Genomic DNA, 13,936 nt, shown 5'->3' with positions numbered 1-13,936 from the left:
GAAGCACATTAGCCTTAAAATCATTATCAAGAACCTAGCTGACATTGATGTACTTAAATAGATTTGTCCAACAATTTTCTACAAAAACACACCGGAAGAACAAGTGTAAGAGAGATTCTGAGTTTACCCAACAAAGAGAGCAAACCTGTGGAGAAATATAGTGAGTAGGTATCTTCCTTTGGAGGATATCTGCACTGTTAAGTGAGCCATTCAGCATGATCCATATCAGTATATTTACCCTCCTAGGACTCTTAGACTTCCATAAGGTTGATTCTAGTAGCGGACCAATTGGGGAGGAGAAGGATAGATGCTTTACAAGAGACTTGATTGAGAAAAACCCACTTGGTACTAAAGACCACCTTCTTTTATCAGGAAGCAAATTAAGTTTACAGTGATAGAGTTTTCCAGTCAAGAGCTGGAAGTTTTCTGCCTCTTCATCCTTTAACAATCTTCTAAAATAAAAAGTCCAAGAGGTTGAAGTCTCATCCTAATAGTCTTGTAATGAACCTTCGGGTTTGGTGGAGATGGAGAAGAGATTAGGGAATGAGATTTTTAGAGGAACCAAAACCAACCAAGGATCACACCAAAAGCTTACCCTTTCACCGTTACCAACTTTGAAGGCTGCCAAGGAATCCACTTTTAACCAGAATCTTGAGATGTTAATCCAGGGGCTTCTAAGGTTGCTGAAAAATTTACCATTGGTATGCCAACCAAACTTACTTCTTCCATGAATGCTTATAATTACTTTCCTCCAAAGTGAGTTTTCCTCAATGATGAACCTCCACCCCCATTTTGCTAGAAGGCTCTGATTTCTGAGTTTCAAGCCACCAATACCAAGACCACCATCTTGTTGGGACTGTGAAACTAGACTCCATTTAACCAAATGATTTATTTTGCTTTTGGAATGCCCTTCCCAAAAAAAATCCCTCAATATTCTTTCTAGAGTTCGAATCACCTTTTCTGCATCTGAAAAAGTGACATATAGTAGGTTGGTATATGAGAAAGAACCGACTTACAAAGGGTGGCGCGACCTCCTCTTGAAAGGTTATATCTCTTCCATTTGTCCAATTTGCTTTGGACTTTGTCAATCACTGGTTGCCAAAAAGCTAATTGTTTAGGGTAGCCCCTAGAGGAAGGCCAAGGTACATAAATGAGCGGGAGACAGCCTTGCAATTTACATTCTATTTTTCCAAATTTAATTAAGACAATCCACTACCAAAAATTGCTAAAACTATGACCACTCCTTTAAATTTCGTTGTTATAGAAATCCACCCAACCACTTAATTAACCAATTGTAATACGAATAACGAAAATAACTAAAGTAAATCTAAAATCTAAAAACTGATAAAATGAGTATCTATTAAGACCCTCACCTTTTTATTCTGTTTGTAATAAGTCCCCAGACTTTCTTTTTTGTGCCTAATAAGTCTGACTTTTCAACATTTTTAAAATTCTCAAATCTATTGGACATATAATTGAATGTTTAATGTTTCTTTCTTTAAAGCCTTTTCACTGAAATAATGAAAAGAGACTAATGCTTAAATTACAATAAAATAAAAAACGAATACTACCAAAACTAATAAAATACCAAGAGACTAAGCAGGAAAAGTACAAGCCTTCCACTTCAAACATAAATTTTGGGTAGAAAATTCTTCAAAATATTTGGAAAGAGAGCGCCTTAAAAGAAGCTTTAACTTGAGCTGAATCGATCAATTATGGAAGCTTATCCTGAAAAGGCTTGAACTTCTTTCAAATCATCTCTGAAATGAGAGCTTTAACTGCATTAGAGCATAATAACTAAGACTTGGATTTCAAATAGGGCCAACCAAAAGCTGAAAAATGTTCTCCTTGAACAGATTACGAAACACTCATTGAATATTACAAATTGAAAACAATCTCGACCAACATTGCTTGGAAAAAGTGCACTAAAAGAAGATATGGTGCAAATCTTCACCATCAGCCAAGCAAGAAGGCAAATTGAAGGAGACGAGCAATCTTAGGGCATGTTTAGATTGACTAGAATAAAACACATTTTTATTTAAACTCTTTTGATAAAAATTGTTTAAAATGAACTTTAAAAATGTTTAAAAAGCTATTTGAGTGGTTGTCAAATACTTCAATTTTTTTCCAAAATGACTTATTTTTAAAATTAAACACTTGAAAAGTTAATCCAAATACACCCTTAAGCACAAATCGAGAAAGAGACCGATTAAACACAAGCATGAAAGCTTAGTAATATTACATAAAAATAAATAAAGTAGGATCATAACACATATCTAAGAACTTGAATTTTTAATTCGTCAGTGTTCAAATTTGCTACCCATAGATTATTATCCAATAAATAATGCGCAAGGGTTCAACAGGAATTGAGCCAACCAAAACCATTTTTCAAAATTGAATCAATCAAATAAATGTTTGATGTTGCCTAAGTAGCCTCAAGGAGTAATCCTCCAAGAACCAAGCTTGTGGATCTTTCATTAGAATGATAATGTGTTTCATGCAAGAGGGGAATGTTCCTATTTATAGAGTTTTATTACAAGTGGGGGGTAAAAAGGGAATTAACCTAGAATATTGCCTAATTACCCAATTAACCCTTATTCTTCTTACATCAATATTCCTGTCTGTTTATTGGTTAAGTCTGTTAGTTTGATTAGAGTGAGACAAGAGAGTGTGTTACATGAGAACCCCAAATGCACTGGACTTGGCCCCAGTTTGCTGCTGCGCTGATCACCACTGGCTTGCTGCAGAAGGAAGGCACCTTTGGCATCTAAGCACAAAAATCATAGATGGGATTACGGAGGGCGAGTGAGGTAGGGAAAAAGGCTAGAAAACTTAATCTGTAAGTTGGCTGTTTTTGGGTGGTTGACTAGGCTAGGGCATACACAAATAGTGGATTGGGCTCTCTACATGCATCCTAAACTAAGCATTCTGTGAAGCTTGTTGATAGAGTTTACACTTTCCTGAACAACCTCCTAAAGAATCAGAGAAAAGGGAAAGAAAAGTGTAAACCCTAAATTGGTGACAAATCTAATTCAGCTCATTTAAAATCTTTCTCATGGTGAAAGTGAGAGAGTACGTACCAAATGATGTAATTGGTGAGGAGTAAAAAAAGTTAACCGTGGGTGAGTGTGTTTGATTTCGCGGGCACTTAGGATGATTCCGTTAGTTGGAATAGGGCGATAAACAGGCTAAGGTAAGGAGTCTGTGTTTATCTTTTGGCATATCTGTTTCATAGCTCTTTGAGCATTGAGGAGAAGGGGGAGATCAAACTCCTTTGGCATTTTGCCAAAAATGGTGAATATGTAATTCAGGTTCTAAGTTTGTAGGGTTCTCTATTCATGATATATATTGTAGTTGGGCGGGTGTCATTGTCCCCTTTTAGTTTCAACTATATGTTGTATGTCCACCTTATTGCTTTTTTCTGTTTTTTGGTTCTTTGTTGCTTTTTCTCAGCCTTGTTTCCTTTGGCTCCTTTTGGAGTTTGTATCCAAATTCTTTTTTCATTTTCTTAATGAAATGTGTCATTTCTTGTTTTTTATATATATAAGGAAAAAAAATCTTTTGGGGCTTGGTGCAAGGCACAAAAGAAAGATAGGATTTTTTTTTTGTGCTGCATTATATATTTTTTTTAAAAAAAAAAAAAAAAAAAAAAAAAAAAAAAAAAAAAAAAAAAACATAGGATTTTTTGCATTTAGGGTTTATGAAAAAAGCCCTAAGGCCCATGGCTTTGGGCCTTATGGCTTCACAGAGCGCATGCCTTCTTCCAAGCAGCGCCAAACCCCTAGTGCCCGAAGGGGCCTTCAAAACACTACTCTCTTCCAAGCCCTTTTTTGTCAGTCGAGTCAAAGTAGAAGCCAGTGAGATGGAAATAGAAGCTTACTCCAAGGCCACCTCAATCAAGGGGTTCCTTCTAAAAGCATGTTCCCAATGTTGAGGAGTGGAGGTCCATGAGTCTCTGATAAGATCCTCAAAGTAATTGGTGTTAGCAAGATGACCTTTTCAATGCAAGACTCATTCTAAAAGCAAGATCCCTATGTTACCAAGATCTACTGGAACTTTGATCTTCGAACATTATTCAATTCATTCGAAAATATGTTTATTTGATTCTGCTTTAGTGGCTCTTGCCTTGGGTTGCTGCACTGCATGGTGAAAATATGGAACTAATTAAATTCTACTCTGCAAATGTTGCAAATTTTGATGCTAAATTGTGAAGTCTATACGAGGACACAATTCCACCCAATACAACTCTGCATGTGTTGCAAATTCTTCTGTGCATTTATTGTATATGGTACTTCAATTCAAAATACATTTTGTATGAGAACTGTGCATAAACATCTAAATGCTTGTCATGATCTTTCCTAGTATTCTAGAAAATTCCATGTGCTATAGTCATGTGTTTGCTCATGTGTCTTGAGTCCATGTCCATACTTCTTAGATCTTACCTTCATGACAAAAAGTTTCCTCTCCCCGCAGAGTTGTTTTATGAGAGGGTGTAGACTAGACTTATATATATAGTTTTCTATAATGCACCACACGGAAAAAAATTGAGAGAGGATGGTCAAAAAATAGTAAATACTAGGAATGATGAGAGGGTGTAGACTATTTTGTTTTACCTCCTTTTGACCCTGACTTTTCCTTTTTATCTTTTGTATTGTCCCTTTTTGAACTAGGCCTCCCTTTTTATCTTTTGTATTGCCCCATGTGCGTTCTTTCTTTTTTCTTTTCTTCTTTTTTTTTTTTTTTTTTTTTTTTCCCATGAAATTTGATTTGTTATCTATGTGACATGGGATTCTAAGTAAGACCTTTTATCATTTGCAGGTTATGGAACAATTTTTTGGATTAGTCAACACGTTTCTCCAAAACCATCAGGACGCAAAAAGGCGGAGATTAGGAATACGGACATACAAGGTGATTTATGTAGATATGGTTATTTGTTATCTATGGTTGACAATTAACTTTGCCATCTAATTCTTTCTAAACAAACTTCTAACCAAAAGCTAGTTGATTAGGATAGTTAGTTAGTATTTGATTAGTGGTTAGCCTGTATAAATGGACCGATTGGATTTTGTTATTTGAGTAATGAATTTTTATGATAGTCTTGGATAATTGATACATCACAAGGTATAGTTCTAAATTTTCCTCAACAGCATTGGACATTTTACCCTAGCTTCAGAAAATTAGAAGATGAAGTTATATTTTCTTTAAGCATAGAAGTTTATTTAAAAGTAGAATAGTTTTTTTTTTTTCTTTTGTGTGGATATATTGTGTAAAAATGTAGTTTCTGTATATTTCCACTTGAAAGAAATGATTTCTTAAATACAAGAAATACCCATTACAAATAAAGAAAAAATAAATACAACAAGTATTACAAAATAAATACAATGAAGATATTATTAAACAAGGAAATAATCAACATATATATATTTAAAAACTATTTCCACTTCTTTTCTTTCATATAATCAATGTTCTTTATAACTTTTGGAGAATTTGGATGAAATGGTTTGAGGTTTCTGTCTCACATTCTTAGGGGTTTTTAAGCCCCCAACTTACACGGGGTGAGGTGGGCTATTTAGCCCACTCAATGTTTGGGCCTCCCATTATGATAGTTGAAGTTTCCAAATATTACAACTCACACTTAGCTATTGTAAAACTATTTAAAAACCTTGCTGTCTAAAGTATTTACTATTTTTTGACCATCCTCTCTCATCATTTTCATTTGTAACCCAGACTAAAATAGTATACCCCCAAACACAAGCTTATTATAACCCAGACTAACGTAGTTTGCATCCCAAACACAGACTATAAGAACCAAGTTAGCGCCCCAAACAACCTCTTAAGCTTTGGGATCTTTCACTTTTCTTTCTTTGAAATTGACATTTTAGCAAGCCGATTATTAATAGCTTCTGTCATCTTAATACTACAAACCAGTGTTTGGGATCTTTTACTTTTCTTTCTTTGGGATCTGTTCTGGTCAATGCCTGGGTTGTCCCATCTGCCCAAGCTTTAAAAAATTTGGTGTTATTGACTAAATGTGGTTGTTGCAAACCAATGATTTGAGAATTCATCATGAAGTAATGAATGTTTTTGATGTAGCCTAAAGAGATAAAAGAAGAATTCTCTCCAAGAATCCAAAGAAGTCTTTATTATGAATCAAAAGTTGTCAATACAAGAAGACAATCTCTCTATTTATAGAGAATTGGAAACCAAATTAATCCTAATCATAATTAATCAAAGAAACTAATCCTAATCCTAATTAATCATAGAAACTAATTCTAATCCTAATAAACCAAGAAAACTAATCTTAATTCTAATCAATCATGGAAACCAATCTTAATCCTTATCAATTAAGGATTTGACCATATTACCCTAATTTACCTCTAACATTTTAGCCCATCATATAATGCCTCTAACGGTTGAGCTATGTTGAGCGGACTGAACTTTCTTTGTACACACCTATATCAAGAATGAACTGTAACTTGCTAATAGATTATATTTCTCAGTTTTTTTTTTTAAATTGATCTTACAAAATTTTGAATTTGTTCTTAGAATCTGCAATGTGGAATCTTATAGAAGTATAATATATTTGTTTCAGCATGTAAATAATCCAATAATTTTTTAAATTTGGTAAAATGGATGTCTTTTACTTTGGTGCATATTGAGTTTTTTTATCCATTAGGTCGTTCCCTTTACTCCAAGTGCTGGTATTCTTGAATGGGTTGATGGAACTATTCCTCTCGGAGAATATCTTATAGGAAGGTTAGTAAATTTCCGTGGTGTTTATTCATCCGTGGGATTGGTTTTTCTAGTATTAAAGCCTCAAAAATATTCCAGCACCAGAAATGGAGGAGCTCATGGCCGCTACAGAATAGGAGATTGGTCATTTCTTGAATGCAGAGATTACATGGCAAAAGCAAGTACACTATCCTTGTTCCTTTATTTGTGCTATAGCACTGATCTCATTCTCTTTAATATATTTATTTTGCCATACCTTCTCTATCCTCTTTCTATAATATTTAAGTGACAAACACTTTCAAGTATAGATAAAATTGCATTTTATAATTGCACGGATGTTCTTTTTAGATGAGGTAAGACATTGTTCTGCCCTAAAACAAAGACTATAAGTAAGGAGCATGGCTGCAACGCTGTTGCATTTAAAAGAAGCAATCGTACTAGAGAAAAAAAAAATATGAACAAGCACGGTACAAGGCTTTCAACACAACCTTTTACAATCTGACTCAAAGCATGTGTTGTGAGGCTGGGACAAGTAAGCCTTAAACATGATGTCAAGTACTACAAAATGATAAGCCAAGATGGAGGATCACGTTGCCAACAAAGTGAATCCCACCAGGCAAGTGATTTTCACTATGATTGATGTCAATAATTGAAGAACATATTTAAAATTTATAGGAGAAAAGAAAAATCGATGTTGGAGTGCAATGCTCCAATGAATTGGACTGAGCCTCAAAACTGTGAATAAGCATACAAGGGCAACTGAGAGAAACATGTTTAAAGAACTTTGGAAAAATGACTCCGGATTCTTGGGAGAAGTGGAGCTTTCCCATCTATTGAAGGAAAGTGGTGCTTCCCCGTATTCATTAGCAAAGCAATGATAGCAACCATCCTTTAAAACATAAGGCTTTGCTAGGTGGTAACACCATAGATAATTTATATGACACCTGTCAAGTGTTGGGTCGTTGCCTTAGAATATATTAAGGGTTATGGTGGTAACACCTCCAATGAGGCTGGATGGATAGAATTTGACATAGGCATGGTCCCAATACAAGCAACTGTATTCAAACAACCCAAATTTTTAGCTAATGGGGCAGTGAAGTGATGGTGCTTTAATGGAAATTTCAATCATCAGCTAAGATAAGACGGACTGAATTTCGTATGGGACTAAGCAAGTCATGAAGCGTTGATCGCATTTTGGCCTTGGGTTATGTTGGATGTCTAATTTGGGAAGAAAGGCTAGATGATCCTTAGTTGCTTAAGACAGGGTATGCACATGGGGCAACATGCCTTATTGGGATGCTTTTAGTGAAAGCAAATGAGTTGCAAGCACAAGCAAAGGCCAACTCAAAATAAGCAAAGGAGTTGCAGCTTTATGTGATTGGTGTGACGTTTTAGTGAATGTGCAAGATTGTCATTGCCATTGTATAGAGTTTATTAAATTTGTATATTATTGAATAAATCAAAGTAATTCAGTGTACATAATGACCTTTTACATAGGAGAATAAATAGACTCTAGTAGACCCAACAAAGAAAAGAAATAGAAAAGGAAAATATTAATATGGAAAATACAAATTAGGAATAAACCCTAATTTCCTTTTAACACCTTCCTCAAACTCAAGGTAGTAGATTGACGAACAACTTGAGTTTACAAAGATAACTTCCGAAGAACCCACGAAGAAATTCTAGGCTAAAACCGACAAACCAAGAATCTTTTGGGCTAGAAACATAGATTCTCATATAGAGATCTATAACAAAACCTACAAAGAACGAACAAGAACTTTTGGGCTAGAACAAAGATCCTCACATAGATCTTCAACAAAAACCATAAACAGCCGAATTGAAAATGGAATAAAGACCTTTGTGCAAAAGGAGATTTGCCATAATTGCAAATAAACCAAATCGGACCAACTTAAACCAAACTAATTAAACTGAACCAATCTGAAACCAATTTGACTGAAGTAAACTGAACCGCATTGACTGAACCAAGCCGAACTAGGCTAGATTTAACTAATCAGAACCAAACCAAAGTAATTGAACCAAACCAAATCAAAATGAACCAAACTAGATTTTTTAACTGAACTAGACCAAGCGGTATTAACTGAACCAAAACATATAAACTAAACCGAACCAAGTGGAATTAATCGAACCAAAACATATAGACTGGACCAAACCAAGTTTCCACGCAAAACACATTGAAGAAAATAGCCACTACCTAAGCCCATGACTGCAAGGAGATCTAGGCAGAACTGAGACACCATGAACAAGTAGCGGCGGATCTTTGGTTGTGAAGGTCGATGGACGTTTGAATAGAGAAACTCCATGGTCACTAGATCTTGGCATGCAATTTCTAAACTAAGATTTGAACTGAGAAACCCATGAACCTAGACCCACATACAGCGGAACAGAGAGATTCGGGTTGGAACTCAAGTCAACGGATGAATGGGCTTGAACGGATCTGGAACGGACGAACAAACTTTGAGTGTGTACTCGGTTAACGATGCACGGATCTGGATGGACAGGCCCAATGCCACCAGATTTGATGGCTAAACCGTGCATGCGAGAAGAGAAAACACTGGGTCGGCGTCAACCTTCAACTAATGGCTCACCAGCGAGAGACTAAAGGCAGCGCAGACGATGACATTGTGTGAGTGGCGGCGAACGGCATGGATTGGGCAAAGAGGATGGCGGCAGATGAAATCTAAGAGAGATGGAGCTGAGGTATGGTCACAGATGGCCGGATATGGCAAGGGTGGTATGAATCTAGGTTGGGCACAAAACTGAGGTCGTTGAGCAAATCTGAATGGCTGGGCGAATTGGTGGTCAATGACCTAGGTGGCAGACCTAGGAGTGCAGAGGAAAACACCGCGGATTTGGGCAAGTGGAAGACGGAACCGATCTGGGTTTCATTGATTGGTGGAGCTATGGTCAGCAATGAGCTGTGATGACGCTGACAGGAAAACTATACTAGGGCGATGGGTTTGCCTCCGTCTATGTCGATCGACGGAGGCAGAGAAAGAACAGGATTTTGACGACTAGGATTTAATGACCAAAATCTAATGCTTTGATATCATGTTAAATTTGTATATTATTGAATGAATCAAAGTAATTTAGAGTACATAATGACCTTTTACATAGGAGAATAAATAGACTCTAGTAGATCCAACAAAGGAAAGAAATAGAAAAGGAAAATACAAATTAGGAATGAACCCTAATTTCCTTTTAACAATTGGCTCAAGTTGGTTACTGTATCCTCGCGACAAGTCCAATAGAGGAAGAGTGTTAGGACATGAGGATCTCCACAATTGGTTGTGGTTGGATGTAAAACTATGACATTGTGGTATCAATCTAAGATGATACTCGGTGCTTTCCAACTCTCATACTCTGACTTCCTGACATTCCCATATACTAGTTCTCTCAGCAATCATAATTAGCTTTCCCAGTTGCTCATATTTACAACCTATGCGTGATAGAATATTTGATAAACTAATAAACTACCTTTTTATTAGTGGAAAGATAGTGGTCTATCCTATGGACTCCAACGGGTGGATCAGGCTTGGAAGCAATTCCATTTCGCTATGAGCTCATTTAATAAGGAATATAAATCACTCTCAATGGTTTGGGAACATCTTATATCATAGGTTCACAGAGGGGATCAAAACTAGGATAATGTGAAATCCTTTGATGAAAATAAAGAAAGAGACAGAAACTGATTTTACTCAAAAGATGAATCATATGAATGGGTAGACCTTGCTATTTTAGATGATATAATATCAAATTAACCTTCACCCAAAAGCGGATGATGTTTTGTTTTCATAAGAAATTTGTCTCCACATGTTGGCAAAGAGTACACTTTTGGTAACAAGGAAAAGAAAATCCCTAATTGGAATGCCCCTATGCAAGACAGATTTGGTCCCATTTGTTTCTTTTCTTCAATGTTCGTTGGATTTTCTCCAATGTTTTCTCTAATTAAATCAGAAATTCCAAAATAAACCCCAATTCTATCCATTTGAATTAAATTCAAATTTCTCTAAACAACTCAATTTAAATTCATTATCTTCTTTAATTTGGCTCTTAAAACCAAAATTAAAGAAATACATGTCCAATCAATTTAAGATAATCACATTTAAAATTACTGAAAACTCGGGTTATTACACTCGTCACATTTGAAAAGATATCATCTCAAAATTCTACATGGTAAATGTAAAACGTAATCATTTCCACAAATAATTAAATTTATCCTTCTGCATTTTTTGGGGGGTAGTAATTAGTAATATTTATTTGGATCAAATATATCCGTCTTAGGTTTAAAATTCATATAGATGTTTGTATATAGGCGATTGTTTAGAGTCTATTTTTATTCTAAAATTGATTCTGTGTTCTATTAGGAGAAGGACAAGCGTAAAGCATTCCAGGAAGTTTCTGAGAATTTCAGGTTTGCTTTCTTTCTTTGACTAGGAGCCATAGATTTTGCCATTTATCTGATATTTGAAGCTGATAGAACTCATACAGGCCCGTCATGCATTACTTTTTTTTGGAGAGGTTCTTACAACCAGCTGATTGGTTTGAGAAGAGGCTTGCTTACACTCGAAGTGTGGCTGCTAGTTCAATGGTGAGCTCTCGCCCCGACATTGCCTAGTTTAACTTAATTTGAAGAGAAATGGAATATCCTATCTTATTCTAGTATGTATAAGCTAGGTTTTTGTCATATAAAAGGAAGTTTTTTTTTTTTTTTTTTGGATAAAAAGAATCACTTTTATTGAGAAAAAAATGAAAGGAAGACTTGCAAAATCACAACACTTGAGAATATAGTCCAACCAACGAAGGCATCTTCTTCACAAATCTATCCAACGTATTAGCGCGACCATGAAAAACCTGTCAAGTAAAGGACTTAATCTTCCTAGGAATCTCAATCCTCCAAAGAACCGAAAGAACTGACACCCCAACGGGAGAATGATCAACCAGGCAATGAAAGAAAGACTTACACGAGAAACCGTGCGAAGGACTAGGTTACAAAATCTAACATCATTTCTCCCTCTTTTGAAGAAAAAAAAAGTCATTACAAAGGAAAAGGAAAAAAATAAGACAACATGATTATTGAATATTGACGATCAATATTTACCACTTTTATAGAATCCAGCTGCTTATTGTCTCTTTTTTTTCCTCGAGTCAATAAACGAGCTAGTGCTCCTTTTGAATTAGTCCATTCTGATGTTTGGGGTCCATGTCCTGTTACATTTGTCGATGACTATTCTCGTGTTATGTGGTTATATTTAATGAAAAGTCGTTCTGAGTTACTTTCTCATTTTCGTAACTTCCATGCTGAAATTCAAACTCAGTTTAGTGGTACTCTTAAAATCCTACGGAATGATAATGCTAAGGAATATTTCTCTCATACACTCAAGTCTTATTTAGATGTCCATGGCATTCTTCATCAATCTTCTTGTGTTGATACTCCATCTCAAAATGGGTTGCAGAACGAAAGAATCGTCATCTCCTTGAGACAGCCAGAGCTTTGATGTTTCAGATGCATGTTTCAAAATCCTTTTGGGTTGATGCTGTTTCCACAGCTTGTTTCTTAATAAATCGCATGCCCTCTTCCATTCTTAAGGGTGAGATATCTTTTCGTACTTTATGCCCCAAGCAACATTTGTTTTCCATTCCACCCAAAATATTTGGTTGTACCTGCTTTCTTCGAGATGTTCGGCCTCAGCACACCAAACTGGATCCAAAGTCCTTAAAATGTATTTTTCTTGATTATTCCCGTGTTCAAAAGGGGTATCGGTGTAATTGTCCTAGTCTAAATAAATATTTAGTCTCTCCTAATATCACGTTTTTTGAACATACCCCATTTTTTTCATCACCGTCTTTCTCTTTGAATAAAAGTCAAGGGGAGCATAAGGAATTAAAGGATGATTTCCTTGTCTACACAGTTATTTCTCCTTTTGATCCTCTTCTTGATTCATCTCTACCTGTGGCTACCTCTACTCTTCCTTCCATCATTAAGGTCTATATTCGACGACAACCTTCTCCAGTTCCATGCCTTGTACCAGAGTCTTCTTCATTATTGGATTCAGAACGGGTGATGATCTTCCTATTGCTCTTCGTAAAGGTAAATGTACATGTGCTCATCCTATTTCCTCTTTTGTTTCATATAACCATTTGTCGCCTTCCACGTGTTCATTCATTGCATCCTTAGAGTCTATCCATCCCGCAAACTGTTCATGAGGCTTTGTCTCATCCTGGTTGGTGTGCCGCAATGGTGGAGGAGATGACTGCCTTAGATGATAATTGTACTTGGGATTTAGTTTCTCTCCTTGCAGGAAAGAAGGCTATCGGTTGCAAATGGGTGTTTGCAGTTAAAGTCAATCCTGATGGTTCTGTTGCTCAGTTAAAAGCGCGCCTCGTAGAGAAAGGCTATGCACAAATTTATGGCGTTGACTATGCTGATACTTTTTCTCCTGTAGCAAAAATGGCATCTGTGAGGTTATTTATTTCATTAGCTTCAATCAATCATTGGTCTTTACATCAGCTTGATATTAAAAATGCATTTCTTCATGGTGATCTTCAAGAAGAGGTGTATATGGAGCAACCGGGGGAGAATGGAACGGTGTGTCGCCTTCGTAAATCCTTGTATGGATTAAAGTAGAGCCCACGAGCTTGGTTTGGTAAATTTAGTCAGGTGATTGAAAGCTTTGGAATGCGGAAGAGCAGGTCAGATTATTCAGTCTTTTTTAAGAGATCTGAGGGTGGTGTCATCTTGTTAGTCGTATATGTGGATGATATTGTGATTACTGGTGATGATGCTTTAGGTATCCAGTCTCTAAAGACCTTTCTTCATAGTCAATTCCATACAAAAGATTAGGACATGTTGAAATACTTCTTAGGAATTGAGGCAATAAGAAGCAAGAAAGGAATTCTATTATTACAGAGAAAATATATACTTGACTTGTTAACTAAAACAGGAAAGCTAGGGGCTAAGCCATGTAGTACCCCAATGATGCCCAACTTACAGCTCACAAAAGATGGAGAATTGCTAAAAGATCTTGAAAGATATAGGAGGTTAGTGGAAAAACTTAATTACCTTATAGTGACTCGACCCGTCATAACCTATTCAGTAAGTATTGTGAGTCAGTACATGTCATGCCCTACAGTTGATCATTGGGCTGCATTGGAACAGATTCTTTGTTATTTGAAGGCTGCTTCC

At 36.1% G+C, this 13,936-nt stretch overlaps 1 protein-coding gene across 5 annotated transcripts in view; it reads left to right on the top strand.

The window, feature by feature from the left end:
* The window catches only part of ATM (Serine/Threonine-kinase ATM-like protein), a 150,700-nt gene that overhangs the window by 131,181 nt on the left and 5,583 nt on the right, over positions 1-13,936 (top strand). For all 5 annotated transcript variants that reach the window (XM_039022968.2, XM_090310607.1, XM_039022969.2 and 2 more), the window contains 5 exons: positions 4,819-4,908; positions 6,677-6,756; positions 6,832-6,910; positions 11,118-11,164; positions 11,242-11,341. In XM_039022968.2, the coding sequence (XP_038878896.1) occupies positions 4,819-4,908; positions 6,677-6,756; positions 6,832-6,910; positions 11,118-11,164; positions 11,242-11,341 (396 nt within the window). The remainder of the gene's footprint in view (positions 1-4,818; positions 4,909-6,676; positions 6,757-6,831; positions 6,911-11,117; positions 11,165-11,241; positions 11,342-13,936) is intronic.

The sequence above is a fragment of the Benincasa hispida genome, chromosome 2 (assembly GCF_027475165.1).
Source record: "Benincasa hispida cultivar pf3 chromosome 2, pf3_genome.v1.1, whole genome shotgun sequence".
Classification (NCBI taxonomy): domain Eukaryota; kingdom Viridiplantae; phylum Streptophyta; class Magnoliopsida; order Cucurbitales; family Cucurbitaceae; genus Benincasa; species Benincasa hispida.
This window is presented reverse-complemented; position numbering and strand designations above follow the sequence as displayed.